This window comes from Chiloscyllium plagiosum, chromosome 19, assembly GCF_004010195.1.
Source record: "Chiloscyllium plagiosum isolate BGI_BamShark_2017 chromosome 19, ASM401019v2, whole genome shotgun sequence".
Classification (NCBI taxonomy): domain Eukaryota; kingdom Metazoa; phylum Chordata; class Chondrichthyes; order Orectolobiformes; family Hemiscylliidae; genus Chiloscyllium; species Chiloscyllium plagiosum.
Genome location: NC_057728.1, coordinates 39,469,450 through 39,496,848, shown reverse-complemented (window position 1 = coordinate 39,496,848; position 27,399 = coordinate 39,469,450). Strand labels below are relative to the sequence as shown.

Below are 27,399 nucleotides of genomic sequence, written 5' to 3'. Positions count from 1 at the left end.
TCCTCAAATTTGGAGATCAGAACTGCACACAGTACTCCAGGTATAGTCTCACCAGGGTCCTGTACAGCTGCAGAAGCACTTCTTTGCTTCTATACTCAATTCCTCTTGTTATGAAGGCCAGCATGCTATTAGCCTTCTTCACTACCTGCTGTACCTGCATGCTTGCCTTCACTGACTTGTGCACAAGAACACCCAGATCTCTCTGTACTGCCCCTTTACCTAAATTGATTCCATTGAGGTAGTAATCTGCCTTCCTGTTCTTGCCACCAAAGTTACATTTATCCACATTAAACTGCCCACTCACCTAACTTGTCCAGGTCACCCTGTAATCTCCTAACATCCTCATCACATTTCACCCTGCCACCTAGTTTTGTATCATCAACATATATTGTAAAAAGCTGCGGTCCCAGCACGGATCCCTGTGGTACCCCACTGGTCACTGCCTGCCATTCCGAAATGGAGCAGTTTATCACTACCCTTTGTTTCCTATCAGCCAAACAATTTTCAATCCAATCTAGTACTTTGCCCCCAATACCATGCCTCCTAATTTTACTCACTAACCTCCTGTGTGGGACTTTACATCTACTGGATCTCCCTCGTCCATCTTCATAGTTACATCCTCAAAAAATTCAAGAAGTCAAGCATGATTTCCCCTTGCTGACTCTGTCCTATCCTGTTACGACTATCCAGATGTGCCGTAATTTCATCCTTTATAATAGACTCCAGTATCTTTCCCACCACTGAGGTCAGACTAACTGGTCTATAATTTCCTACTTTCTCTCTCCCACCTTTCTTAAAAAGTGGTATAACATTAGCCAGCCTCCAATCCTCAGGAACCGACCCAGAATCTATCAAACTCTGGAAAATAATCACCAACGCATCCACGATTTCCTGAGCCACCTCCTTCAGTACCCTGGGATGTAGACCATCAGGTCCCGGAGACTTATCAACCTTCAGACCTAACAGTCTCTCCAACACCAAATCCTGGCAAATATAGATTCCCTTAAGTTCAGTCCTTCAGCCACTGTTACCTCAGTGAACACAGATCTGAAGTACCCATTTAATTCTTCTGCCATTTCTTTGCTCCCCGTAATATATTCCCCTGTTTCTGTCTTCAAGGGCCCAATTTTAGTCCTAACCATTTTTTTGCCTTGCCCATTCCTAAAAAAGCTTTTACTATCCTCCTTTATATTATTGGCCAGTTTACCTTGGTACCTCATTTTTCCTCTGCGTATTTCCTACTTAGTAATCCTCTGTTGCACTTTAAAAGCTTCCCAGTCCTCAGTTTTCCCACTTATCGTTGCTATGTTATACTTTTTCTCTTTTAACTTTATATGCTTCTTAACTTCCCTCATCAGCCACAGCTGCCCATGCCTCCTCCTGGGATCTTTCTTCCTTTTAGGAATGAAAATGATCCTGCAACTTCTGCATTATACACAGAAATATCTGCCATTGTTCCTCCATGGTCATCCCTGCTAAGGTATTGCACATTTGTGGTTATTTGCACTAAGCTTTGAAAAAAAATTTGTAACATAGATGTTTAACCTCGAAAGCCCTTGCTGTTTTATCTGAAATATGTGACCACATTTGGAAACCCGCAACAATTTCTATTAATCTTTTCCCCTGTCAAATAGGAGAAAGTGAGGACTGCAGATGCTGGAGATCAGAGCTGAAAATGTGTTGCTGGAAAGGCGCAGCAGGTCAGGCAGCATCCAAGGAGCAGGAGAATCGACGTTTCAGGCATGATCCCTTCTTCAGGAATGAGGAAAGTGTGCCAAGCAGGCTAAGATAAAAGGTAGGGAGGAGGGGATTGGGGAGGGGTGTTGGAAATGCCATAGGTGGAAGGAGGTTAAGGTGAGGGTGATAGGCCAGAGTGGCCCAATCCTCAAACTCAGCACCACCTTCCTAACCTGCAATCGTCTTCCTGACCTCTCCGCCCCCACCCCCACTCCAGCCTATCACCGTCACCTTATCCTCCTTCCACCTATCGCATTTCCAACGCTCCTCCCTACCTTTTATCTTAGCCTGCTTGGCACACTTTCCTCATTCCTGAAGGGCTCATGCCTGAAACGTCGATTCTCCTGCTCCTTGGGTGCTGCCCGACCTGCCCCTGTCAAATAGGGTCTGGCTCTGGAGTTATACTGAGATTTGTACTAATGGTCAAAACTTTAGGCTTCACAAAAGCAGTAGTAACCCAACATTGATATATCTTTTAACCGTCACTGTTAACATCATTAGAATTTATTGTAGTATTTCTTAATCCACAGACTTAGTCCAAAGCCAACAATATATCCATTTGCAGAAATAATTTGTATTTTATTATCAACTTCCATTACTTAGAATAATGATTTGATCAAAGCTCTTTCCTTGCAAAACCTGTCTCATAATAGGCAAAGTAGATTTTCATGTTAGACTTCTTTCAAAATATTATAAAGGTCTTTTTTGCAACAGCAAATCAGGTAGCATCCATATAGAAACAAAATTAAGGCATCAGATTGATAATCTTGCATCAGAATTCAAGTAACATCTCCACAAATGCTACTTGATCTGTTCCGTATTTTCATTATTTTGGATTCTCCACTTTTGCATTAATTTTGTTTCGCATCATTTTTAATTGAGTTCCAATTCTCTATCACTGACAAGATTCATTATACAGTTATTCATTGATTAAGGAATTACTTTTTAAATACTTGATCACATTCTTATTCAGAATTCAGCTTCTTAAACTATTCACAAGGAATTCAAGAACCAGGACCACTTCTTCAGATTAGACATGTTACAATATTCCAGACCAAAAGGTTTTTATGGTGGAGTGGTGCTGTCTTTATTTCTGAAAGTCAGGATTCAAGTCCCAGATGCTTTAACACATGTTGTTGTAACACATCTGACGAGGCTAATTAAAAAAAAAACTGTTCCAGACCCAACATCAATTTCAGACGGTAGGAGGTATTGATAAGAATTCTGCTAATTCATTTACTCATTCCTGCCTTTCACATTATATCCTTTTTTATTCCATTCCCATCTCTTCCCTGCCTCTGCTCTTGTTTGAAACCTGTTACACCCATACATTTCCACAAGTAGAAATGTTACCTGTTCCTGTCTACACATGACAGCTTTATTAACTATTCCCAGCATTTTTGGTTTATTTCAGATTCCCAGCATTTGTCACATTTTGACTTCATAATATTAAGTGAACAGTGGCTGCCATAAGTTAGTCCAAATTAATTTACATATTTACATAACAATTTAAAAAACTCTGCTCAGTTGGTAGTAGTTTGCATGAAACTGAATAACTACTAGCTGGAATACATGCATTCTTCTGGCATATACCAATTTTCTTTGCAAAAGGAATTCACGTGACCCCTTCCATCTCAACAAAAAAAATGTCAGCAACATGTAAAATATAATTTTCTCCATTTTCAACCAATTAAAAGTCACTGGTCGGCACAGCCAAAGATCAAAGGGTAAGAACAAAGAAGAACAAGAGAAAAAAGAAAGATCAAAACTAGAAGGTTTGTATAGATTGAGACGTTAGGTGGCCTATGAAGGAACTATAACAGCAAAAGGTACTGAAAAGCAGGAATTGTAAGATCTAGCATTCATTATCTACCAAAGTAAACACTATACAGTGTATTGTATGGTAATTGATTTCTCGTGGCTTTAGTCATAAACTTTAGCAGCATAGGCTTAAAAATATATACACTTACAAGGTGGCTGAGCCAACAAGAAATGACAATAGGCATAGATGGCATACTTCAAAATAAACTGATTAGACAAAATTATAAAATCTAATTATGGAACCAGATAACATGCCAGCAGTGAACTGAATTGCGAATCGAAGTTTGTCCAGTCATACAGTAATTTTAGATTTAACCACAATTTTACTGTTCAATCGCTGAGAAGGTTTTGCTTCAAGTGAAATATGGCAATATGCTGAATGCATTTTCATACTCAATGAATTGGTACTTTTGTAAAAATTACATTTCTTAACTGATAATTATAGGGAAATATTAATTTGAAGCTAATAGAGGCTTTAAGTTTATATTTATAATATTGTACATTTCAGTTGGCTCGATCATGGAAGACTCCAGAAAATAAATGTGACTTTATCAAATGAGTTGGACTGTATTTCAATGTTGATTGCCTTGCTTACAATTTGAACAAAATATGGAGAACTTCAGGTGATATAAAGCTGCAATTTTACAAAATATTGTAAGTTTAATCTCGTCTGCATATGCAAGTGGGAAGAATAAGAACAGATTAGTGTGGTAGCTTTAACACAATTATCAGGAAGCGCCAACAGTATATTGTATTCTTTAAAAGAGACTTATATTTATATAACATTGTTAATGGCCTTAGGACATCCCAAAGCAATTCATAGTTAACTAAATATTTTTGAGGTCCAGTCATTGTTGTGCAGCGTGTAATTTTTTTTCTCTGCACCATTGCTTTACAATAGAGATGCATAAGCAAAAACAAAAGGTTTACTCCAATTAACAGTTGAATTAAATTGCAACTGTAATTGAACTGCATTTCAGACACTAAAATAATGAAATCACACTTGACCGATCATAAAGGGTTTTACTGGTTAAACACTAATGTCATATCTAATACAAATGGAAAAAAAACGCATTTCCACATACATAAGTCATAACATTTTTCAATTTGTATCAAAGACATACTGATAACTTTATTCTTATATCATTTATATCAAACGTGCTGCACCAAAACATTGAACACTAATGGCAAACTGGCATTCACAAGATATAGAAATGTTTGTTCAGGTATCAGGAGGACACTACCTTTGCCAGCTCTACAAGATTTATTGCCAATATTGCATTTTACTTCAGCCAGCTGAACTTTTAAGTTTCACAGAAGTAATAATTAAACACAAAAGTAAAGCATCTTTAAACAAATATTGATTATATATTTAGTTTTTTTTGCTTCAGTTAGATTGTTTATTATGAGAATATTTGAATAAAGATAGATAGTCATCTGGTGTTTTACACAAAAAAAATCAATGCAAAATCCAAGTTTCATCAATAAGCCTTATATTCTCAAATAGGAACATAAATAAGTGCACTGCAAAATGTCACTTATTGCAGCTGATGTTGCTCTCATTCAATGTTCTATTTAAAGTTTGCATGTTTGGACAAAGCACCAGTCTAACTAATTCCTCTGCTTTTGGAGATCATTTGTGGCGACTGCCACGCCTTTTCATTGCTGCTGTGCATTGTGGACAGTACCATTTTCCTTTTGGAGCTTCTGTCAGTCCAACACATCCATAGTGGAACCACTCAATGGGGCACTTTAAAAAGAAAATTAATTGTTGTTAGAAGCTTCATAATCCAGTTTAATTTTACCATTAAAATGAATTTTGATATGGCTATGTTAATGCATCAAATGCAAATCAGTCACCATTAATAGTGTCATCTTTCACTTTTTTTTTACTGTAGTTGACAACCAAGTTTTATAGTTTGCAGTGGTTCTAACATTAGATAATGTAAAATACTTACATCTTGATTATCACACCCTACCATTTCACCATATGACACCTGAAAATGAAGAAAAACACACATTTTCAGCCTTGCTTTTATGCTAAATGAGTTAATCGTGGACTATTCAACTATTGTTATCATTAAGCTGGGACTGACAATGCATACTGGGAAGTGACATCAATCCAACTTTTTATGCTAGGTTATTATGGCATGGTGGTATTTTAATACCAATTGCAGCCTCGTTAAAATGTATGATTTACCATTTGTCCAGCTGCATTTCTGGCCATCTATGATTACAACATTGTTATAATTTCTCATGCTGTGCCAAAATATACATTACTCATTAGTTTTTCAGCTACTCAGCAGCTTTCATAACTAAACTCGGAGACATTTATATTAGTGTCTGATGTAAAGTTAAAATTTCCCCAGTTCTTTAGGAATTGGGATTTGATTTTGGATTTTCACATCTATTTCTAATACAAGGCAGTACTAAATTTGATTTTTTTTCAACAAAAATAAATTTCTAGAGGTTTGAAATTGACATATATTTGGTCCAACAAGTTTCTATCCATTTATGTGCCAGGCACTGCATGTTACATACATTGAAAGGGCATCGTGTCAGCCATATTTTCATTTTCAGAATCTGCTACATTTTAAAATCAATTACAAGTAAATTTGTTTCAAACTATACATTCTGCAAATAATGTGAATTCATAATCTTTAGAGTCTGTGCTGAAAATCTAAAGGTAAATTTCTAACAATAGTTCTTGCATGACTATATACATCTCTTGGAAATCTGTGTATATTGTTTGAAGCATGCAAAAATAAAAATAGCAAAAATAACATGAAATATGCTCTGTATTCAGCATCTTTATTCCAAACTCACCTGATTGCAGATACAATAACGAGGCTCATTAGGATCATATGTCCAATCCACTTGGTTATTGGAATCAGACTCTGGTAAAGCTGGGGTCTGCTGAGGAATCTCCTGCGCTACTACAGAAGAAGAGGAGGAGGAAGATGACGATGAAGATGATGAGGAGGACTGGTGATTCGAGGACTTGTTGCTATTTCTGCAAAAAACAAAAAAGGGGATGTATAAACCTTACAGATTGGCATTTGGGCTAAATTATAGACATCTGGATAGTTCACATTTTATTAATAGAGAACGACAATATAAATAAAAAGAATTTTCATAGCAATCGACAGCAGAGCATGAGTAGACCAAAGCTAATATTAGTGACCACTACTAGCATTTTAAATATCAAATCTTCCTGGTTTTACACAATGATGTGATAATGAATAGACTGTATAATACTCCTATATGCAGCTACAACTTGGATCGCAGACATTAATATAATGTGTACTTAAATATGCTTATCAAATTGTATTCATCAAAAGTAAGCTCAACAAATTCATGTCTCTGCTGAGGTTGTTCACCATACACACAGATTTCTTATGCATTGCAAATATTATTTTTGATTCTGCAATTCAACACTTAATACTAAAATTATGTTGGACTATTACCCCCACAAACATTGAATTGCACCCATAATTATTCAAATGGGCTATATTATTCTTAGTTTTAGTGGAGCGACAGATGCTGCTAGTTTGTCCAAGTAATTTTAACAAAGCTAGAGGTTCAATTTAACATCAGTTTTGGGTCTTTCAGTTTGGTCGCACACTTTGTATTTTTCAGACACAGTAAGTCATTCTAGTTACTCTAATTTTATTTTCCTGTATCTTATTACTTACTCCTTTTCAAATATATATCCAACTCCATTCTTGTAGAATCATAGTGAGGAGAAAATCATTTTTAAAATAACAAACAGGCCAGGAATAATATTGATGCTAACATCAAAATAAGTGATCGTTTCATACATACTATTTCAAACATTGAAGTAATGAAGAGAACTCCTTAAATTGCAATAATCTCTTCTGTTGTGTATCCATGTGCATCTTTTTAGATATTTCAGTTGTTCACATAACAAAATCGTAGAAACAAAATTTTAAACAGAAGATTTATGAACAGAATTTATAAATATTAGAATACTAAAATAATAGCTCACACTTGGAGAAACACATTTAAATTAAAAACAGCAGTAAACAAACAAAATCAAATGAAGAAAACTGACGTCACAATTGACATATTAAAAACATTCTCTCTCAAATATTTTTGATGACTCTGCAAATAAATTCAACAAACTTAAAACTGGTACTTTAATCTCCACTAGTATATATAAATTATATCAGTATGAATGTAAATGATAATGCAATTCTTGCAGAAAGTGCCTCTGTTCAAAAGATCTGCAAATTTATGTATTGCACTAATACAATATTTGACATAATCAGTGACATTACATAAGAAAATTTATCGCGGTATTGAAAACCTTGAGAGAATAAGCCACCTGAATTTCAGAACTCATTGGTCGGCATGGACCAGTATTGGCTGAAGGGCCTGTCTCCGTGCTGTAGGACTCTATGAATTTAAAGACCGCTCAAAAGGTGGAAACGTTCCATTTTGCACTTATTGTTTCAAATGCAAGAAGACCAAAACTTCAAACAAGCATGACAATTTATTCTGCAGGAGAAAAGGGTTTGAAGATGATGGATTGGACAAAACATTGTCTTGGAGAAAGTAAAAGGGAAGTACAGAGAAGACAAAAAAGTTTTGGTAAGACATTATTTTCTCTAGCTAGAAAAACAGTTGAGTACTTTATCTATCAAATATAAAACTCTTTTCTTTCTTGCAAGAAATTGACAAAAAAAATTTTGAAAAGATATACCTGGTTCAATCTTGAAACTTGAATGAACCAAATCACTTTCCATTCCTTCTCAACACAGAAGATTTGATCAATACAAAACAGTTATTTTAGAATGGCTACAAATCAGTTAAGTTACTAGTTGCAACTTTTAATATGATTTGATAACCACTTTGTTTGCTGGAGTGAAAACAACCATTCAGATACTATGAATGAATTTTCATTTACTGCAAAATGATTTTCTAATAACATAAGTAAAAATGCATATATAACCTAAAATTTCAGTCAGGGCCTGACAACAAAGTGGACTAGAAACAGATTAAGACAGGGGAAGTTTAATGCTGTCCCTATGCCATATTTGGTGGCCACAGGCATTTTAATTGAGTAGGAAGCTGGCAAGCCCGCTGCCTTTCTATCACTACTCTGTATATGATTGTAGTCGACTGATTTGTCAAAGGGCTTCCTGCCTCATCAGAAATTAAGCACCTTTGGTGGGGAACTACTGTCCTCTTCATGTCAATGATCGTATCCACCCATCATGGAAAGGAAACACAGCATTGCATGAATCCTGAAAAGCAAACTTGAGAGTTCTGGGTATGGAGTGATTTTGAAAGACTCTCAGTGGCTGGTTAACTACTCCCTTCCATCTCCAGCCCCTCATCAGCTTGGGCCCTTTGGCAATCCTAGGTCTAATGACTAGTTGGCAAATCTCAGCAAGCAGGACTTCCATGTCCAGGTCTTTGCTCTTGGGAAAAGCCCATTTCTGGCTGACACTCAACTAATACAGCTGACCTTCCTGAAAGAAAGCCAAAGCAGGACTCCCTGGCTTTCTAGATGACACGTGCGACCCTGAGTGCCTACATTAAATCTGCCCAGAGAATTTAATCCCAAAGTCAGGTCTTAAATTTGGATTAACATTTTACTGAACTACTAGTGTAAACACACCCAATCAAAATGTGTTGGCCATTATGAAGAGGAACAAACTTTTGTGGCAAATATATTTAGCTATTAAAATGGTTTTTTTTTTTCTGGGCCTGCCCACTGTATTCCCTGCAGACGCGCATAAGAAAAAACTTGTCAATATTCTCACATTCCATGCAAGAAAGAATATCTTGCTAGGTTGGACATCTGAATACCCCGGGCCTTGCGGACTGGCTAAAGATCGTTATGGAGCATATTCCCTTGAATTTTCTCACAAGTATAGCACACCGTAAAACCGAGAATTTTTATAAGATATGGCAGCCCTTTTTGAAATACCTGGACACAGATCTATCTGCCACACTAACAAGGGCTTTTGTATAGCTGTAACGATTGTATTTTACAAGTTCAATATCCAGAGAGGAGGAACTGTGAACGTATGAGTGTTTTGTTTGGCTGGGCTGAGTTATTATTATTTATTAGTTTGTTGTTAGCTAAAAAGCCAGTTGGGATTTTGTTAAACTTGTGTTTTTAGTATTGTTTTGAATTGTATTGTTTTGTACTTTATTGTAATATTAAAACAATCTATTTTTCCAATAAAAATATATTTTAAAAAAAGTTTTGTTGTGACATAGATGATATAAATTGTTTTAAGACATGAAACACACCCTAAGACTAGATAAAAAGCAAAAATTGGTGAATTCCTTAATAGCAGAAACACTTACTTATTTTTTCGACCGCTGCGTGAATCTGTGGCTGATGTTGATAATGTTTGTGTCAGGGTGGATGCTAGCGTTGAGGAATATCCTGTAGATTCCCTTGAGATAGAGAACTCTCGTGCAAGTTGGAAGTCATTGTTTTTAAATGCTTCATAAGTGGCCTTTATAGTAGATGTCCTCCTCCCTTCCTTCATCTTGCACATCAAAAAGAGAAGTAAATTCTTTACAATTCAGAATTGTACTTTAAAGTGCATCACAAACATTTAACTTTTTTTTAAGAAGAAATCCTCTCTACTTACCAATATTTGTAACAATAAAATGTTCAAAGTACTTCAGAGATTATGATATAATAACAAATTAATAATCACATTTGCCAATTATCGGTAATATAATACCTGGTCTAAGATTCTATTTTGTAATGTGGAATAGACAATTTGCAAGACTAAAGCTAATGTTGATGCTCTCAATTAAAGAATTAAATATGGACATCCTGTAGAATTATAATTTTTTGTAATTCATTTTTAAGTAATTCTTCCACAAGTAGTATTAAAATAATGAATTATCAAGCAGTTCAAAAAAAACTACAGTCCTAAATCACCCCTAAATGTTTTACAGCTATTTACAATATTTGAGTAGTTACATTACTGTACACAATTAATTGTTGCGAAAACTTCTGAAACTTTCAGCTGATTCAGAATTAAAATGCATGACCAAGTATGATCAGCCATGATCATATTGAATGGTGGTGCAGGCTCGAAGGGCAGAATGGCCTACTCCTGCACCTATTGTCTATTTATTAACTCTATTGATATGAATATGTTAAGATTATCTAGTAGACAAAATTATAGAAGCATCTATGGCATCGTAATTACTGTATGTCAATCTACCTGCACATTACTGGTATCTTTGTTAATGACATTTTATTTATGGTAATAAAAATATTCAAATTTATACAGCAATTTCATATTAAAACTGCTCTAAACAGCCAATTAAGGACATTTGAAATGCAATCTTTATTCTTCCATAGGATGTGAGCATTCCTGCCAAGGCCCATATTTGTTGCCCATCGTTAATTGTCCTTGAACTAACTAGCTTGTTAGGCTACTTCGGAGGATATTGGTATGGATCTATAGTCACATGGCTGTCAGACAAAGATCAGATTTCTTCCCATTAGTGAATTGGATTGATTTTTGCCAAGGTAGAAATCCCATGACCCTACCTTAAGAGCTCTTTCTGATGCTTTCTTGAATAGTACATTTTGATTTTTGGATCTACATTTTGGTTTTCAGGGACTTCTTTATCATTCTCACTAATTTATTGGGCAATTTATTGGATAATAACAATACCTTTTCTGTATTTTTGTTGATGTATGGGGAAATCTGGTCTCAAACAAAAGTTGAATTACAATACTTCTTCAATAACCTCAATAATTACCAATGCTACCTCAAATTTTAAGTCAAAACACAACAAATCAAAATTCCTAGACACTACTTAAATTAGCATAAGACAATAGGCATAATTCAGCAAACATTTATTTTAAGTACAGTCATTTCTGATAGAATGCGATAGTTCAGTTCTCGTGCAATCTCGCAATACCCAAGAAATTCATGCATTAGCCATGCCATTTAAACTAATGGGGCCAGAATGGTGTTATTTCCGATACAGGTAAGGAAAGTTCACATTCTGCAAATAACAATCTAAATTCTTCAATTGCGCTGAACCAATTCGTGTTGAAGAAACAAGCATTATCGCAGAACCGGTTGTAACAATACACATGCACTTCTACACAAAAAAACCCACCTTAAACACACATTCCATAGACTGGTGAGTTCACAGCAAATGTACCACCATCGCATATGCACAAAACAAAGATTTTAACTAGGCAGTTACTACCATTTTTACTGCATCTCAGATTTAAATTCAACAACTGACGTTATTGCAATATTTCATCCAGGTGGTAACTCATGAACATAGTTAGCTTTGAGCTGAAGATTCCATATTCACCATAGCCAAATGATTTGGAGATTTTCTGGCTCCTGGTTAGCTCAATACATCTTTGTTGACAGCTTTTAAACTGTTCTCTTTCCTTTGCAGAATTGCTTTCCCTTCCTTTAATCTGCCTCTTCCCTGTCTCTTGCAACCTCCCTCGCTATTACCCCCTAGCATCTTAACTCTTGCCCCATTTCCCACCTTACAGCATCTCATTCTCCACCCATTCACAATGCAGCCTCTTTCTTCCCTCCTTCCCGAACCTCTTCCTCCTATCTTTTTCATTCCCCTACCCTTCATTGCAACTTCTTTCTTTCTTTCTTACACCATGGAGACTTGTTTCCCAACCCGCACCCCATCTGTAGCCACTTCTTATCTATCCAGCCTCTTGCAGCCTGTTTCTATGTCTCCACTCCTCCTTAATACTCCTACCCTTCCATATAGTCTCACTCTTTCCCTAACTCCAGTTGCAGCCCATCTATTCTACTAACAGGGGCAACTTTCCATCAATGGGAATTAAATTTTCCTCAGCTTTTTGGAGATATTTGGGGTCAAATTTGTTTGCCACACCCCCACTTAGTTTGGAACCTTTTCTGTATGATAATTGATAATAGCTTCATAGTCACCATTACTAATACCAGGTTTATATTCCAGACTTTTTATATTAAATGAATTTACCAACTACCTTGGTGCTAACCTATGTCCCCAGAGGATTAGCTTGGACCTCTGGCTTGCAAGTTCAGTGCCATTATCACTATGTCATCATTTCTCCATAGTCAAGATAGAGGTGTAATATTGCAGCAGCCTATTTGTACACTGCAAGGTCTCACAAACAGCGATATGATGACCAAATAACCTACTTTGGTGAAAAAAAACCCAAAGAACTACAGATGTTGGAAATCAAACAGAAACTGCTGGAAAAAACCTAGCAGGTCTGGCAGCATTTGTGGAGAGAAAACAGAGCTAATGTCCAGTTAATGTTCCATATCAGTTCTGAAGAAGGATCACTGGTCTCAAAACGTTAACACTGCTTTCTCCCCACAGATGCTGCCAGACCTGCTAGTTTTTTCAAGCAATTTCCATTTTTGTGACTCTGATTGAAGGATAAATATTAGCCAGAACTTGCACCACTTATCTGATATAGCAATCTACTCAGATAATCTGGTATGAAATGAGTGCTGGAGTCTTTAAAACCAAAACCAGTTAATATTTCTATGATGTAAATTACCTGTGCTGTTGCTTGAACAGCTTGGGCTGCTGCCATTGTAATAGCTGCAGCTCCAGGACCTGCTCCTGGAGTTAATGAGGTAAGATTATATGAACTGAGAGGCTGTGATGAATTAATATTGTAGACACTGTTAGAAGTCGATGTTAAATTACTATTACGGCATCCTGAAAAAGATCAAAAGAAAAACTTCAATCGGTAAACGTCAGACACATTTAATCAATTAACAATTGTTTTCTATTTAAATGTAACCACATGATGTATCATGTGATAACCCAGTTTCTCTATACTTCATAAATTCTTCTTCCACTGAACTGACTGACTCAATTTTCATCCCATTGGACAGTAAATTTGGCTCAAGTGTCCATTAACATTGGAAACATCCCATTGTTAGGATTTTGCAGTGTAATGATGTGAAACTTTCAGTGTCCACTGAAAGTAACAGCAACTTCATAAATCTGCACAGAATAATACGAAAATCTAGATGTTGCTATCATTATTACAACGTTCCTCCAGAGGCTATGCTGTAGAAGTTCCTTTTCCCCACCCACAACCAAAAAGAATGCAACCTCAGAAATTTGTGAATCGACAGAAACTTCCAAACTGAAGATCAGCACCATCAACACATTTTAATCTCCTAAAATATTACCATACGTGATTCAGGAGAAATGCTTCAAAGTGTATTAAGAATATGCAAAGAGCAGTTGAAGCAAAAACAGATACAATTAAGGGAATTTAGCTAAGGACATGTGGAAGAAATTAATAGAAAGATATGCTAATAGGATCAGGTGAACAAAAATGGGAGGAGGCTTGTTGCAGCATTAGCCCAAAATAAACATTTGGGCAAATAACTTTCTTGTGTACCAAGGACTCATTGTACTGCATCTCAGCTTTGAATTCAATCATTTCTTTACTTTAGTAAAATAAATCACAAGAGTTATTGAGCGCAATAGCATTGTTTTCCAAAGGCATGGAAATGTGTAAAAGGATTTCTTACTTATTTTGCAAATTTAGGAATTTCAATTCAAAGATCACATAAATGGAACAGTTCACTTCACTTTCGGTATCCATTAAGTTAATGAACTAACACTTGTATAGCATAAAGGATTATCAATCATTTTGACAATTAGCCATACTCTGTGGTACAACTAGTAGAGTTTTATTATTTTAATACAGAAAACGTCTGAATTGACACCTTATGAACTGGCACCCTTGATAAATGGGTAAACATTATATACCTCAAATACTGGAAGTTTATTGCATTATTGCAATCTCTGCAATGCCCAATAGTCAGTTGAGGGTGCAATTGTGAAAGATCTCTGCTGGTAAATTTCTTTTAAAACAAAGTTACAAAATTATTTTTGTGATTTGTGCTGTAAATAAAGTACAATTATGTACAGATCTCCTGCACTGCTTTTCTAATACTTAGCGTGTTTATACATTGATTACACTGACCTCTTGATCAACCGGAACATTTAATCAACTGGCACACTCCTGGTCCCATAGCTGCCAGTTAATAAAATGTTAGCTGTATTATTCTCTTAGTCTCCATAAGTTGTATGCCATAATAAATGTGGCTATTGTATGGAAATATCATTAATTGAAGGATTTGGAATTCACTTATTCTAATCAAACTTACTGATCACATTTGTAGTGCAGTCCAGGAATCTAATCTCAATGGCATATCAGTATGATTTTATTTTACTTAATTTCTATTTTCGCATTCATTGAATAAGAATTTAACACTTGCCAATCTTCTACCAAACAAATATCAATTTGCATCTAATTGAACAGGGACATGGAAAAGCTAAGATTAACAAATTTCAAGTATTGTGTAGTACTGAAGTTTAAATTACACCACACAAGTTGATTCATAATAGATAGTTCTGTTTCAAACAGAGGCATCTCAGGCAACTCTGAATGAGTAATTGCTTAAGGACTGTTTTTTGACAGAAGTTGTTCTCCCATCCTTGTCTTGCTGAGCTAGCGTCCAAAGGCCTAGATGCAAGGATTACACAACAAGGAAACAGCACACTAGCACTCCTGATGAATGGCTTTTGCCCGAAATGTTCATTTTCCTGTTCCTCAGATGCTGCCTGAACTGCTGTAATTTTCCAGCACCACTCTAATCTAGAATCTGGTTTCCAGCATCTGCAGTCCTTGTTTTTACCTAAACAGCACACTATCACAAATCTGGAGACATGTTAAGAACTTCGAAACAGGAGTCAGCCATTCAGCCCCTCGAGCCTTCTCTGCCATTCAATACGATCATGACTGATCTGTGGCCTAACTCCATATTGGGAGACAGTGAGGACTGCAGATGCTGGAGATCAGAGTCAAAAGGTGTGGTGCTGGAAAAAGCACAGCCGGTCAGACAGCATTCAAAGAGCAGGAGAGTCGATGTTTCGAGCATAAGCTCTTCATCCTGCTCCTCGGATCCTGACCGGCTGTACTTTTCCAGCACCACATGTTTTGACTTTAGCCTAACTCCATACACTTGCCTTGGATTCATATCTATTGATACACTTACTTCGTAAAACTTTGTTATCTCAGATTTAAATTTAACAATTCAATTAGCCTTGACCACAATTTGAGGAAGTTAATCCCAAACATTAATTACTCTTTGCATGTAGAAGTGCTTCCCAATAGCTCTCTTGAATGGCCTGGCCCTAATTCTTAGACAATGCCCCTTTGTTCTAGAATCACCAACCTGCAGAAATAGTTAATCTTCATCCACCTTGTCTTTTCTCATCAATATCCTGAAGACCCTCAATCAGATCACCTCTTAACTGTCTAAATTCTAGAGAATACAGGGATACTTTGTCTAATCTCTCCTCATACCTTAACCCCTGAAGTCCAGGTATCATCCTTGTAAACCGGTGTTGAACTCTCTCCAGGGAGGAAACATTCTTCTTAAAAAAAAAGTGTGGGGGCCAGATCTGATCATAATACCCTAGGTGAGGCCTAAGTAGGAATTTTATTTTACAAGTGCAGCGTAACATCTGCATTTCTATCCTCCAGCCCTCTAGAAATGAAGACCAGCATTCCATTAGCCTTCTTGACTATTTACTGCACCTTTACAATGTACTTTAAAGAGCTATACATCTAAACCTACAAACCTCATTAGTCAATCACTGTATTTAACTGTTCATGAGGGTTACTCCCCCAGAACTATCCAGGCAGTGGGAATCACTATTACTCATGCCAATGAAGGTTGGAGGAGATAATGTTTTCAGACCTACCTATCTATTAGTCTATTGTAAAAAATACATCTTAAAATTAATTAACAGATTTCAAGGAAACTTGAAAGTTTACAGATATATAGAAATATTTGTGTACAAGTAGGGTAAAATGAATGGTCTTTATTGGTGAAAATATGGATTTGGATCTGAATCCGGAAAGTTTAAGTTTCTATTAACATTGGGAATATTGCGGACATTTTTTAAAATAAATGTTGTGGGTTGGTATTTTAAAATGTTGCAATCTCAATGCTATAAAATCTCCTCAGTAAATTTAATTAAAAAGTTCAGCTTTGTAGTTATAAAGTTGTGCTAGTTGTGCAATTATAATAATGTTAATATTTCACGGTAGAAGCAAGCACTGTAATGAATAATACCCTCTTTATTTGTGTCAGACTTTTGCTACATGTCTTTTCTGGTCGGTGCTTGACTCTCACTGTAGATACATGATATATAAATGATCAAGTGAATCATAAACAAACGATAGTATGAGCATATCCTGTCATCTAGTAGCCAGTCTTTGATTCCTGCCAAAGACGTGTGCTTGCCTGACTGCGGCAGGCTGAATGCATACTGGCTGTGGCTAAGGTAATATACATTCATTAACAGAATCTTCTAGGCATGGAAGCACACCCACTAGACTTTCATGGCTAGGTAGTCCTTGCAAATAAGGGAGCCTGCAGATAAAATGCAGAGCTATGTGCTCTATTTACACTATAATATCACATGACATTGCCCTGGCTCAACTCACCCTGTTGCTATAACTCCCATTCCTCTTAAATCTGCATTAAATCTTAAATTAACGCATTCTTGGCTTGCCCCCCATATTCCACTATCTGTAAATTTAAGGTCATCCAAAATTCTGCTGCCTCGGTCTTAACTTGTAAGAAGTCCCATTGTGCTTGTTGCCTAATAGCTCCCTGTCAAGCAACACCTTGTCTGTAAAATTATCATCCTGGTACATAAATTTCTCCATGGTCCTGCCCCTTTCTACCTCTATTTCCTCATAGGCATCTATACTCCTCTAATTCTGACATCCTGTACATTTCCAATTTTAACTGCTCTATCAATAGTGGCTATGCCTTTGTTGTATTGGCCCCATACCCTGGAATTCTCCCGCTGTACTTTTCCATGTCACTTTCTTCTTATAAGACACTCCTTACAACATACCTTTTTGACTACGTTTTTGACCATTTGATCTAATCTGTATGCAACTCGAAGTCATTATTTGTTTTGAATTGATCTGTGAAGCTTTTTAGTACATCTTAATATATTATAGACACTATATAATGAGGTGTTGCTGTAGTAAAATGATGTTATAGTTTTAGTTGCCAAGGAATTCAAATTACCTGGCGTATTTTCTTTTGAGGCATCTGATGTAAGGGTAGACAAAAGAGCTTCTGACTTGAATTTCTTCTCGGGAATATGATCTGTAGTATGGTGGCTAGATGGATTATATTTCCGTTCTGGAAAAATAACAATAAATTGAATACAGATTAGAATACATGTACCTTATTTTCCACATATTAAAAATTTACTTAACAATAACTGATTTAGCATCAGCTTCAAGAAATTACTTTCTGGATCAAGAAAATTCTGGAGTAGCTGAGTACTAGTATTAGATAGCAGCGTGATTAGTGCCAATAGTGAATAATGAAACACTGATATGACATATTAACAGCAATGTTCCACTTAATCTTGGTGATCTTTCCCACTATTATTTGTGTGGATGGCAAACATTTTTTGAAAAATGAAATAAGATAACATATTAACTACTTGGGAAAGGAACACTTTTCTACAGAGCCAATCAGTATCTGCATTCAACATTTCTAGGCTACGTAAAAGCTAATTGGTCTAAGCGTGTGATCAAAACAATAATAATTACATTTTTAAAAAAAAAACAGAAGAGTCTTACTAATGTGTCCAAGGAACACTGAGTCAACCTAACCAAAACAACTTGTAAAGCACGTGACATGATACCTACTTTCTATTGGCGTGTGAGAGTGAGCGTGGTGGTTATTAACTGGCTGAGGTGGATTGTCCAGCTCCAAAGATCCTGAAATAAAAACAAGGCAAAATCAGCCATTTATTTGATTTTTTAAAAAACTATAAATAACCAATCATGGACACTAAGATTCTTTCCACTCAGCTCCAGAAAACTGCTGAAAACTAGTACAGGATATGGGTTCCTATCTGCAGCAGTGTCAAAAAGATAGTTTTGAAGAAAAGTTATACCAGACTCAAAACATAAACTTTGTTTCTCTCTCCACAGATACTGCCAGATCAGCTATGTTTCTCCAGAATTCTCTATTTGTTATCAGCATTCTACAATGATTAGCCACAGTGTTACCCAGTTAATTTCAATAATACACACTGTCTCCAAAATGAGATTCTTGACAGATGCATAGGATAGACGTAATAGGGTGAATGCATAGATAAATATAAATTCTACTTTTAACTATTTCTCAATAATTTATTTTTAAATAAGTGCGCCACTCTTCACCATATATCAGACTCCTAATTAACCAAAGTCAGTCAGAAACAGTGTGCATACTTTTGTACTAGAATTAGTCATCTTCACTCGGGCTTTGTAAAGTAATTTCATTTTGCTAGATTCACTTTAAAAATTAATTGCTATTGCTATAAGAGACATCTAAAACATCTACTGCATTATTTATAATCCATCTTACATACAGGATATATGCTAAGAATCTTTGCGATTTGTTGAATTACAAATTAAACAATTTTATTTCTTTCCTCAGCATCAAGCTTTGCCATTTGCAATGTAATATTAAGGTCACCTATTTATAGATTTGTACTTATCTGTCATACAGGAACCTAGACAGAGCCTTTTAGGAGTATCCTGGTCAGCACGAGCGAGTTGGATCAAATAGTCAGTTTCCGTGCGGTATGACTCTGACTGTCCTCAACCGTTAGCCAGTATAATTGGTCAGGCTCGTGAATGCTATTTATTCTGGGTAATCCCCACTTTTCTTACTAATTGAATGCAAAGATACTGTTGGAAAAGTATTACAATTAGTACTGAAGCTGCCATCCGTTAAATAATGACAGTGTGGCTTCTGAATTACTCCAATGGACTGAGCAATGCTACATTTCAGTAGACCTTAAAACCTCTGAGCATTACTCAAGGAGGTATCTGCAATATCTATGCTCTTTATCCTCCTTTTTCGTTTGCAATCAAATATTTGGGTTGCATTGTCAGATCAATGGAAAAGGAGAAATTTTTTTTCTCCACATCTTTACTTTGTTCAGGGATCCATGAAAATCCTCAGTCACATCAGGAAAACACAGTCTGGGTTTCACCACATGGTGTTAAGAAAATGCTTCTCAATACAAAGTGTGGGAATTAATATGGCTACATAGTCTAATATACCACTGTGGGAAGCCAGCATGCTAACAGGAAGGCAAGAGTATTGGTACAGAATATTAACTATGAAAATAGCTTTGATATCCTTTGGTCATACAAATCTATTGAATCAATTGTTACCTAACTGCTGTTGTTGCGCCATAATTTGTACTTCTGTAAACAAGAATCATCTGCTTCAGCTCAATTTAATGTTGTAGGAATAACTCAAAAAAGGTACCTTTTAAAAAAAACAGCTATTAAAATTACTGAGTGGATTACCAAATTTACTGCAACGTATGTGCACATGCGGGGTTGGCAACAACAGGCATCCTGGCATTTTGTTTCAAGAACCCATAAAACTCCATAGCTTTGCTTTAATACACCTTTAATCAGAAAAGCTAAACGGAACACAGAATTATGATTTGTACTGTCTTAATATAAAAGAGTATTAAATATAATTTTATTCACATAACATTTTACTAATATAACAATAATGCCACAATTGAAGGACTTTTGCTGTGCATCTCTAGGATCTTGTCCCAACAAATAACCATAAATTATTTTATTTAAATAAAATTCCAAGGTACTTCCTTTCATAACCTAATAATGAGCAACGTACATTGTTTCACCACCACACACATTATATATTAATCCTGTCTCACAAAACGCTACCAAAATTATCAGACACCAAGTTGAGTAAACAAATACTTTGTTACCAGTTAACATCACCACTAGCATGATTTTCACCTGCTGAGTAAATTTGCAACAAATTCCCCTCCATCCACTAACCTAACTTCAGCATTGTACCCATTCAATGTGTTTCCCTAAACCCCTCAACTCCATTAAATGTGTTTCTGGTATTGCATGCAAGCATATTTAATAACCAGGACAGCATAAATCATATGACTTAGTTTAGGGTGTAGGCTTGCTCGCTGAGCTGTAGATTTGATATCCAGATGTTTCATTACCTGGCTAGATAACATCATCAATGGCGACCTCCAAGTGAAGCGAAGCTGTTAACTCCTGATTTCTATTTATATCTTTCTTCTGGATGGGGTTCCTGGGGTTTGTGGTGATGGCATTTCCTGTTCGTTTTCGGAGGGGTTGTTGTAGAAAATAAGAGCTCCTCGTGTCGGGTTAAAATTTTGGCATGGATAGAATATTGTTTCCTGTTAACTAGCCAGACTCAGTCATAGAGATGTACAGCATGGAAACAAACCCTTCAGTCCAATCTGTCCATGCCGACCAGATATCCCAACCCAATCTAGTCCCACCTGCCAGCACCCATCCCATATCCCTCCAAACCCTTCCTATTCATATACCCATCCAAATGCCTCTTAAATGTTGCAATTGTACCAGCCTCCACCACTCCCTCTGGCAGTTCATTCCATAACCATTTGCCAGCATTTGGCCCATATCGCTCTAAGCCCTTCCTATTCATACACCTATCCAGATGCCTTTTAAATGCTGCAGCCTCCACCACTTCCTCTAGCAGCTCAGTCCATACATGCAACACCATCTGCAGGAAAAAGTTGCCCCTTAGGTCCCTTTTATATCTTTCCCCTTTCACCCTAACCCTATGCCCTCTAGTTCTAGTCTCCCCCATCCCAGGGAAAAACTTTTGTCTATTTATCCTATTCATGCCCCTCATGATTTTATAAACCTCTATATGTTCACCCCTCAGCCTCGACTCTCCAGGGAATACAGCCCCAACCTATTCAGCCTCTCCCTGTAGCTCAAATCCTCCAACCCTGAAGAAGGTCTTATGCCCGAAACGTCCATTCTGCTGCTCCTAGAATGCTGCCTGGCCTGCTGTGATTTTCCAGCACCACATTTTTCAACTCTGGTACTCCAGCATCTGCAGTCCTCACTTTCTCCTAGTTGATCCCAACCCTGGGAACATCCTTGTAAATCTTTTCTGAACCCTTTCAAGTTTCACAACATCTTTCCGATTGGAAGGACACCAGAATTCCAAAAGTGGACTAACCAATGTCCTGTTACAGTTGGAACATAACCTCCCAACTCCTGTACTCAATACTCTGACCAACAGAGAAAAGCATACCAAACATCATCTTCACTATCTACCTGCAACTCTACTTTCAAGGAATTATGAATCTGCACCCCAAGGTCTCTGTTCAGAAACACTCCCCAGGACCTTACCATTAAGTGTATAAGTGCTGCTCTGATTTGCTTTTCCAAAAAGCAGCACCTCACATTTATCGAAATTAAATTCCATCTGCCACTCCTCAGCCCATTGGCCCACCTGATCAAGATTCCATCGTACTCTGAGATAACCTTTTTGGTTTTCCAGTACATCTCCAGTTTTGGTGTCATCTGCAAAACTTACTCACATCCAAATCATTTATATAAAAGGACAGTGGACCCAGCACCGATCCTTGTGGCACTCCACTGGTCATGGGCCTCCAATCTGAAAGGCAACAGTGCACCGCCAACCTCTGTCTTCTACCTTTGAGCCAGTTCTGTATCCAAATGGCTAGTTATCCCTATATTCCATGAGATCTAATCTTGCTAACCAGTCTCCCATGGGAAACCTTTATCAAACACCTTACTGAAGTCCAGATAGATCATGTCCACTGCTCTTCCCTCAACAATCCTCTTTGCTCCAAAAAACTCAATCAAGTTCACAAGACATGATTTCCCACGCACAAAGCCACATTGATTAGCCCTAATCAGTCCTTGCCTTTCCAAATACATGAAAATCCTGTCCCTCAGGATTCCCTCCAGCATCTTGCCCAAAGTCAGGCTCACCAGTCTATAGTTCCCTGGCTTTTCCTTACCTTTCTTAAATAGTGGTACCACGTTAGCCAACCTCCAGTCTTCCTGCACCTCACCTGTGACTATCGGTGATATAAATATCTCAGCAAGGGGCTCAGCTATCATTTTTCTAGCTTCTCACATAGTTCTAGGAAACAACTGATCAGGTCCTGGGGATTTATCCACTTTTATGCATTTCCAAACATCCTTTACTCGTTTAGTATCTCCCCCATTGCCTGCGCCTCCATACATAGGCTGCTTCGCTGATCTTGGAGGGTCCCTATTCTCTCCCTAGTTACCCTTTTTGTCCTTAATGTATTTATAAAAACCATTTGGATTCACCGTATCACTATTTGCCAAAGCTATCTCATGTCCCTCTTAAGTGTATGCCTACTGCCTTTATACTCTTCTAATGATTCTCTTGATCTCTCTTGTTTATACATGAATAGCTCATTTCTGGTTGGCATGATCTAAGGAGTGATGTACCATAAAGATTGGAGCTGGGGCTTCAACTCTCTTCATCCAAATCATATGCTGTATATAAATAGTAGGGACAGAAGGTATGGTTGCTACATTTGCTGATGACACAGATAGATGGGAAAGTCTGCAAGTTACAAACTATCTTCATAAGTTGCAGAGAGGACACAAGGAAGCACAAAAGGATACAGATGGTTTAAGTGAGTGGGGAAAAAATCTGGCAAATGGAATATAATGTGAGGAAATGTGAACTTGTCCATTTTGGTGAATTAAGAAAAGCATATTATTCTTAACTGTAAGACTGCAGAGCTCTGAGATGAAGAGAGATCTCGTGTCCTTGTACATAAATCACAGAAGGTTAGAATACAGATATAGCATGTAATTTGGAAAGCTAATAGTATTGCAATCAGTTATCATGAGATGAATTAAAAACAAATATCTGGAAGTTCTGCTTTACTATGTACAGTATTGATTTCCTTATTTAAGGATACGATATGATTACCTTGGAATCAGTTCAGAGAACAGCTTACTAAACTAATGCTTGGAATGGGCAAGTTATCATACAAGGATTGTTAGACACACAAAGCTTATATCAGTGTGAACTTCGAACAGCAAGGGGCAATTTGACTGAAATATAGAAGATCCTGAGACATGTGGAAAGAATGTTTCCTCTTGTATAAGCTTTTTAAAAAAGGGGCCTCCAATATAGGACAGAAATGAAATGAAACGCTTTCTCAGAGGGACGTGAAAGGATGCTCTTCCTTGAGAGATGTTGTAAACAGAATTTGAAAACTACTTAAGGCAGCAGTAGATTCTTCATAACAAAAAGGGGGTCAAACATTATCATTGGAGGAGGAAATGTGGAGTTATAATTTTAGCCATGATCTTATTGAACAGTGCAGCAGGCTCGACAAGCCAACTGGCCTACCTCTACTCCTATTCCACATTCACATTTCTTTAGACCAGACTGTAGACAGGACACTCTGCATGTTAGCGCCCTGCATTAACACAAGTAAAATTCCCAATTTTTGAAGTCAATACCAGGAACATAATCAAGGTGCAATATTTACAAGTAAAGTAGGAACCCAACTGCCTGGATTTTACCTTGCTTGTGGTGGACAAGTTTATTATGGAGTAAAAATGGTTTTAAGAATAACGTTGCATAACATGGCACTTTCTGTTGAAAAATTACAGTTTAACACCTTAAGGCATATGAAAAAACATATTGTAACTGCATCTGCCAAGAAACAGGCATGTTACATTATCTGTATAAAATCGAACTAATAAAAATTGCACCTTACTGACATCTACTGGCAATTTAGTGTTACTGTTGTTACTACGCTTCTCAACTTTAGTTTGTACACTGCCAGGAAATGTTTTGAATGAGATTTTGAAATTTACAATTAAGGTATAATCCTGCAATAATTTAATGTACTTACTCCTTTCTAATATCTCTGTAATTCCAGCATTATCAGCTTCAAGCTCCATTTTAAACTTGGCAAGTTCTTGGTCCAGTTTACGTAGATGTCTATCCACCTGGTTAATAAAAAAAAAACGCAATAATTAGATAAAACTATTTACTCAATTCCATAACACTTAACATGGGTTATGATAGGTGGCTACATATATTAAGCTAAAGCTTAATCATAAATCTCATTAGAATCTTGTACGCTTTAAACAAGGCACTTCTTACAGTTTTAAACTCTAATAGATACAAGCCTAGCCTGAACAGCCTTCGGTATTTCCACTGAAATCAGTTTCAAAAGTATTGCTTTCTTTAAGTATTTCAATAACATTTTACTGCATTATTGCATAGGATATTTGTATTTAACTCTTTCCACTGTCAATTATCCTATCCCTGCATTTTTTCGCATTGATCTCTGATATACCACTCATCGCAATGTGGAACCAGAAGATAAGCCTAAGAATGGCTGAGTTAGTAGAGAAGGTTGATGAAGGTAATGTTGTTAATGTCACTGATGACATTTCAAAAGGCTTTTGACAAAGAGCCACATAAAAGACTAGTCAAAGTTAGAGCCATGACGTGAAGGGAACAGTAACAGAATGGAAGAAAAAAAATTGACTGCAAGGACAGGAAACAGAGCAGTTGTTTTTAATATCAATGGTTCGCTTGGTCCCCTCCTTTTCTTGATAATATAAATGTATAGGCTTGGGTTTAAAATATGCGGGTTTAATAGAACCTCAAAGTGTTGTGAACTGTGAACATTAAAAGGACGCTCCACAGGCTAGTGGAATGAGCAGATAGGTTACAGATGAAATAGAATGCAGAAATGTAATTTATTTTAGTGGAAGGAATGATGAAAACCTTAAAAGATCAAGGATATAATCCAAAAGCAAATGCAGAAGCAGAGGTGCCTTTGGTATATGCACAATTGTGCAGGGATTTGGGAATTAAAGGAGTTGCACGTGCAGAGAACCAATGTGGGCATAACAGATGGCCTCCTTCTATGCTATAAGGCTGAGGAAATTCTAATGGGGAACCTGGAGATGGAAGAGGAGTTGCATCAGTTTTCACAATAGAAGACACTAATAGCATGTGACTATCACTACAGAAGGAGGAGAGCTGGGGAAGCTAGTGTGGCTAATACCAACAAATCACCTGACCTGATGGGATGCATCCTAGGGCATTAAAGGAAGTAACCAGAGATAGTGGATGCACTGATATAAATCTAAGAATTTCCACAAGATTAGAGAAGTTTCAAAGGATTGGCAAACTGCCAATTTAACATCTTTACTTAAAAAGGGAAGGAGACATTAAAAAAAAAAGGTGGGTTACCTTAATGTCCGTTATTAGGAAAATTTTAGAGTCAGTCATAAAGAATGTAATAGCAGAGCACAGGTGGCACGATGACTCAGTGGTTAGTACTGCTGCCTTAGAACATGAAGGACCCAGGTTTGATTCCAGCCTTCGGTGACTGTTTGGAGTTTGTATGCTCTCCATGTGCTCCAGTTTCTTCCCACAGTCAAAAGTTTGCAACTTAGGTGAATTAACCATGCTAAATTGCTCTGTAGTATCTAGGGATGTGCAGGCTATGTAGATTAACTATGGTAAATATGGGAAACTGGTGACTGGTAGGTTGTTGGGCTTAGTTAGAAACCTCTTTGGAGTGTCAGTGTAGACTCGATAAACCAAATGGCTTCTTTACGTACTGCAGGGATTCTATGATACCTTCCTAATTAAAAATGCATAATATAACTCAGTAAATCTTTCTAGCAAATCTTCTTTGCACTCCCTCTAGGGCTTTAATATTTCTCCTTAAGTAAGGTGCCCAGAACTGAGCACACTGCTCCAAATGGAGTCTGACCAATGAATTGTAGAAGTGTAACATCACTTGCTTGCTTTTATATTCTATGCATCTACTTATAAACCCAAAGATCCTATAAGATTTCTTAACAACTGCTACAACTTACCTGGCCACTCTTCAGAGAATTATGCAATTGAACCCAGAGGTTACTCGACTGTTATACTTCCCTCAAAATTGTACCATTGAACCTGTACTGTCCGTTCATGTTTCTCTACCAAGATACATTACTTCACATTTCTTTGTATAGACATCATCTGCCAAGTGTCTGTCCATTGGGCCAACTTGTTGATGTCTCTCTGAATTTGCTCAGTGTCATCCTTCCAATTCACTATCCTATCTAGCTTCATATTATTTGCAAATTTAGAGATTTTGCCCTCAAGGCTTAACTCCACATTGTTTATATAATTCAAATAAAGCAATGGTCCCAACATCAATCCCTGGTGAACACCACTTTCAACTACTCTCCAAGTCTGAGGAATGTCCACCTATACACATCCTGCTTTTTATCCTTTACCCAACTTCTAATCCATGCTGTCAACAACCCATCAATCCCAAACATTTCTAATCTGCTAACCAATCTGCCATGGAGCACTGAATTAAATGCTTTCTGAAAATAGGAGTTGGAATATTAATTAAATGGACAATGAATACATAAAGCTACAAAACAGAGGGATTTGGGAGTTCTCATCTATAATCATACAAAGTTTGCCTACAAGTTCAAGGGTAAACAGGGAAGGCAAATGGAATATTGGCTTTTATGGAGTGGATTGGCTTATGGAGGTTTCAAAATGAAATGGAGTATAAAAGTAGGGAGGTTTTGCTAAAAGTATACAGGGCACTAGTGACACCACACCAAATGCTGTGAATAGCTTTGGGCCCCCTATCAAAGGGGAGAAATACTCACATTGGAGGCTGTCCAGACAAGGTTCACTAGACTAAATACCAAGTATCGATTAGCTCCGTTGGCTGGATGGCTGTTTTGCAATGCAGAGTGACACCAACTGCGCAGATTCAATTCCCATACTGGAGATAACCATAAAAGGTCCCATCTTGCCCACCCTATCCCTTGCCTGAGGTGTTGTATCCCTCAGGTTAAACCTCACC

General features: G+C 37.0%; 1 protein-coding gene across 1 annotated transcript in view; it reads right to left on the bottom strand.

The window, feature by feature from the left end:
• Positions 1-4,561: 4,561 nt before the first annotated feature.
• The window catches only part of ing3 (inhibitor of growth family, member 3), a 30,433-nt gene continuing 7,595 nt past the window's right edge, over positions 4,562-27,399 (bottom strand). The window contains exons 5-12 of the mRNA XM_043709610.1: positions 24,409-24,505; positions 18,335-18,406; positions 17,700-17,816; positions 13,115-13,278; positions 9,904-10,091; positions 6,385-6,571; positions 5,517-5,555; positions 4,562-5,308 (exon numbers count right to left, since the gene is read on the bottom strand). Coding sequence (XP_043565545.1) covers positions 5,192-5,308; positions 5,517-5,555; positions 6,385-6,571; positions 9,904-10,091; positions 13,115-13,278; positions 17,700-17,816; positions 18,335-18,406; positions 24,409-24,505 — 981 coding nt within the window. The 3' untranslated portion in view covers positions 4,562-5,191. The remainder of the gene's footprint in view (positions 5,309-5,516; positions 5,556-6,384; positions 6,572-9,903; positions 10,092-13,114; positions 13,279-17,699; positions 17,817-18,334; positions 18,407-24,408; positions 24,506-27,399) is intronic.